Here is a 4,848-nt window from a genome sequence, read left to right on the forward strand (position 1 = left end):
ACAAAAAGGAATCAAACAAAAAAAAAATTGGTGATCAAATACACAAGGAGTATGATTATGAAAGCAGCTGCAAGTGGTTTAAATATGCAAGTATTAGAATACGAAACATACATAGTAGAACCGATCATTAATACAAACACCAGTAACTCAGTCATAGTAGCTTTATTATCACACGAAGAGAGGAAGATGTTTTTGACTATTTCGGTTAATCTTCATGTTAATCAAGAGAAAGACACTGTATTACGTGTAGGGAGTTTCTGAGCAACTTCTGTACTCCGTACGTGTTTATTCTACGAACTGGTCGTGCTGGATTGATACGGGTAAGCAATAGTTAGAATCATGAAACCCTGATACAAAGACGGCTATAAAATCTCCATAATTGTGATATTATGATGTTATATCATTGGCGTTGAAAAAAAATGCGAGGGAAGCCCTGAAGTTAACATGGTTGTATCTGCTATGTTCACCAAATGATGCCGATAAAGCCAGCCTAGTATTATAAAAACACAAAGATAAAACACTTAAATTTAATAAGTCCGTTTACAAACCAATAAAAAATCAATATACATTCCAAATGTTAATACTAGGCCTATCATAAATGTATAACTAATTTGGCACATGTTAAACCCTTACAATAAGATGTTGTATTTTTCGTGAAATTTAATTATACTGTGCAACAACATTCTCAAGAAAGAAATTGAAATGTTACAACGAACAGTTGCATATGATACTATTTAAACGATTGCAAAGTTTGGTTTAAATTTCACGCAAAGCTACACGAGGGCCATCCGCGCTAGCCGTCCCCAATTTAGTAGTGTAAGACTAGAGGGAAGGCAGCTAGTCATCACCACCCACCGCCAACTCTTGGGCTACTCTTTTGCCAACGAACAGTGGGATTGACCGTAAAATTATATCGCCCCCATGGCTGACAGGGCGAGCATGTTTGGTATGACCGGGATTCGAACCCACGACCCTCGGATCACGAGTCGAACGCCTTAACACGCTTGGCCATGCCGGGCTTGTTTTGAAAAGTCCAACGTGTAGTAAACTGAAATAATATGGGTACGGAATTCGAAAATACGGAAAGCTATATCAGAAAACTGAGTTTATGAGGGGAATGCCTATATATAGACGCAGAATGTCAAAGTAAATGTTTGTTAAACTAAACGTTATGGTTATGATCAGCAAAATATCATAGAACAAAAATAGTTTAGTGGCTCTTTATGGAATAAAACAAACCAGATGAAGCGTTTCTTCAGATAAAAAAATACTAATTCTAACCCTCTTTGTTACATCTAGTAAACCACAAACAAATATTTCAGTATTTCAATGTAAAAGTAAAAACTCCACGTGAAAAAAAGACTCCTAGCGATCGTTATAGAAAACGAATATTTCTGGATAGATCAACTGTTCATTAAGTTCAGAATAGTAAATGGCAAAAAAAAAAACTTAAACAAATCCACCATTTAAGTAAACGCCATTGTAATTAAGTCATATGTCATAATGCTGTAATATAATATATTTTCTGTCACTTTCCAAAGTTTTGTGGTGACAAGTTTGAGGGTTCAATTCCCGCAGGGACACAACATAGATACCCTGCTGTATTTAAATTAGTCAGATCAGAAGATGCAAACGTTTGAAGTACTGCTTCTTTTGTCATAAACATTGATAAAACCTGACTATATATGTAAGTTTAAGAAGAAAATTTTAGCGTTATTTAGTGAAAATCAAATATGGTGATGGTTAAAAATATTAAATCCTGTGAGGAGAACTAGATAGTTATTGTCAAGACACTCAGTTATTCTTTTAAAACTTAAATGTTGTCACTATGTAAGCTATTTAATGAAAGTAAAGCTGTTTTAATCTCTAAGTAAACCTTAAAGTTACTTAGGCTTAAATAAATCGTATTTTTAATGAGCCTGTAACCACAAACAATAAGTGACACGTCAAAACATATTTGAAATTTGTGTGAGGGTCAGTTGTCACAGTTGTCGTTCGTCAGTTTTAAATAAATCCAACTAATAACCCGTTATACAACATTTTGTTAATTGGTTTCAATACCAAATTCATTAGAATAATTTACTTCAAGTTTAAACAGAATCGAAATAATTTTATAGATAATTTATGAAGTAATTCAAGGAAATGCTAGGGTAGCCATGCATAAAACTGATTGTTAATTCAGTTAAAACATCTCAACGAAGTTGTACTAAAATGAAAAATTCTGGCAATTCTGGATAGCAAATGCTACTAAGTTCTTGAGTCACTAAAACAACAACAATTTAATATAGTTTTATAAAGGATGTATGAAGTTATAATTAAACAAATCCTTCAACCCAATAATTCTGGACATTGGATGTCACCTTTTTGAACTTGATCAAGAGTTGTCAGTAGGTCATAGTTTATGTCCTCACCGACAAAAGAATCGTGTTTGTAGTTGTGATGACTCATGATGAACTTTCTAATCCACTGTGCACCTGTCATGAGTTTTCCAGAAGCACGTTGTTGTATAAGCTTTAAGTAGCCATCTACAGCAATGATAGAATCGTGAGTACCCTTCTCACGAACATACTCTCGTATGATTGGAATAATGCCAGGAAATATACCTTCTGACCCGTTAATTATCTCATCAACAGATGCACGCTTCAAGCTGCTATTGGTCTGTTTAATACTATGCTCTAATTCTGTGGTACAACTTACATCTTTTTTTATCCAAAATCTTTCTTCCAAAACAGCATTTCGCTTTTGTGCAACCATAAAATTTTCCTGAAGCTTGCTCATAGGAATAAGCCAGTTCAATCTCTTCTCCATGAAAACTTTAGCGAAAAGTGAAACGAATATGGCATAAGCTGCATTTTCAAAATCTGTTATTTGTACGTCCATTGCCTTGAGCTCAAGACGCCAGAAAGCTTTAGCTGAAGGGTCAGGAACTTTGAAAAGCACTGCTGCAATGTACGAGCTCTGTAATACTGTCAGCATATTGCTGGTTTCAGTTTCAGTTTCTTCCAGTTGTTCCCAACAAGCAAAAGCGGAATTCTCAATAGGGATCGTGCTAGCTGAAGTGCAAGTTGTGAGTCTACTCCGTGTGAAACGAGTTCTTGGTAAAATCTTTCATCGATCAAAAGAGGCAAATCATTAAACTCGGAACCTTCTTTAGACAAGTACAAAACGTTTGATTCCCATCGAGGCGTATTAGGTAGTTTATAGTTCAGTTCTTCAGGGTGGAATACTTCTGTTCTGGACCTATCGTCACAGTTGTCAGATAGTGTCTGCCACCTGCAATCAAGTTCTGTCAAGTACCCTCTTCTGACTGGACAAGCAGCGCTCAATGCCATCATTATTGGAGCCAAAGGCACAGCTGATCATGCAGAAATTTGGATTCCTCCAAACAGGATGCTTGTAAGGTGACTTGCAAGGCACAGCTACCGAGTCCAAACATTCCACAGTCTTCATAAACATGATTTGGTTTGGCAACTTCTTTCGATTCTCCATCGTCACCGAGTGCTTGTAAATCCTCTATGTAAGGATCTGGTGTATGCGTGTCTTTAAAAATTGGAATATTTACCATGCCTCGTGTTTCTCTCCTTTTGAGAATTAATGACACATGTCCTGTACACTGTGTTATCCTGACACAGAGATTCATCTGGTATAAATAAGGATCTCAAGATACCAGAATCTGGTGTAGGGTCATACGATGGTTCGGTGAAATATCTACACCCAAACCGTGGGAACATTGTTAACGTTAAGTAGGTTTCGTTTTCTCCAAGGTTCGCTAACACTTCTTTTCTTCGTTCTTTCATGTTTTTCTCAACTTCATCACAGCACTCCAAAACATCTCCATATGGCTCTTTGGGGCAACTCTCTAACATAGATTCCATGACTTCGTCCGACCACAAACCAACCAGTGACTTGCTCTTTTCACGCAAATTCTTTAAAATTTTGGAAGCGCACAAATGTAGTCTTACTGTTTTACTTTCTTGGTTGAGCTTCATAATATGGCCTTCAATCTCGTCACCCCACATGAACGGATCATCTCTTCTATACTTGTGTTGGTTGTAGTGGTAAATAAACTGACGACATGCTAGATTTCGCACTTTATCTACGTGTTCTAGCAATTCTTCAAAATTTAGAGGATGTGGGTTATTTAATATTCTCATGACGGTGTTGGTTATAGCCTTTCTATTAAAAACGTTATTTAATATATGACTTGGTTTTCGGGGCGTGTCGCCGTTAGTAACGTTCAGTATTATATGCCGTATGCGACCTTGTGCTTCAACGCTCGATTCAGATTCTGCGCAGTAGAATGTTCAAGTTCCCTTGATAATTGCTGTAGTTTATAATTTCTTTTCTCTACTACCAGGGTAAGCAAGTAATGGTTACATGACAAAAAATCATCGCAGACTTTGGATATATTAACTTAAACAGACAACTAAATATATAGAGTTAGAGAGAGAGATGACGACAATGAAAAATATATTAGTTACATCACATCTTCAAGTTTGCGTTTCAAGTTATAAGCTATTATTATTATACGTATTTATTGACTTACCACTGTGTATTTTAAATTTGAAAATGGCGCTCCATATGCCAACACAAGCGGAAACATAATTTTATGTTTGTGTTCTATTTCAGATGTATCTTTCTTTTTTACACTTCAAAAACTGACAAAACATTAGATTGTAATGTATTAATCACACAAACCAATGTTTTAAACAAAATCTAAAGCCAAAATCACATAGAACTTCGATTGTATGTACAAATTATCTGGTCCGCCATGGCCAGGTGGATTAGGTACTCAACTCATAATCTCAGAGTCACAGGTTCGAATCCCGTCACACCAAACATGTTCAG

The 4,848-nt window shown here is 36.1% G+C and overlaps 1 protein-coding gene across 1 annotated transcript; it reads right to left on the minus strand.

Annotated features, from left to right (window-relative positions):
• Nucleotides 1–3,542: 3,542 nt before the first annotated feature.
• LOC143233473 (glutamate--cysteine ligase catalytic subunit-like) lies at nt 3,543–4,154 on the minus strand. Its single transcript, XM_076469745.1, has one exon. It carries the CDS (start codon nt 4,152–4,154, stop codon nt 3,543–3,545), a length of 612 nt encoding a protein of 203 aa, XP_076325860.1.
• Between the last annotated feature and the right edge of the window lie 694 nt (nt 4,155–4,848).

This window comes from Tachypleus tridentatus, chromosome 1 (assembly GCF_004210375.1).
Source record: "Tachypleus tridentatus isolate NWPU-2018 chromosome 1, ASM421037v1, whole genome shotgun sequence".
In the NCBI taxonomy this organism is placed as follows: domain Eukaryota; kingdom Metazoa; phylum Arthropoda; class Merostomata; order Xiphosura; family Limulidae; genus Tachypleus; species Tachypleus tridentatus.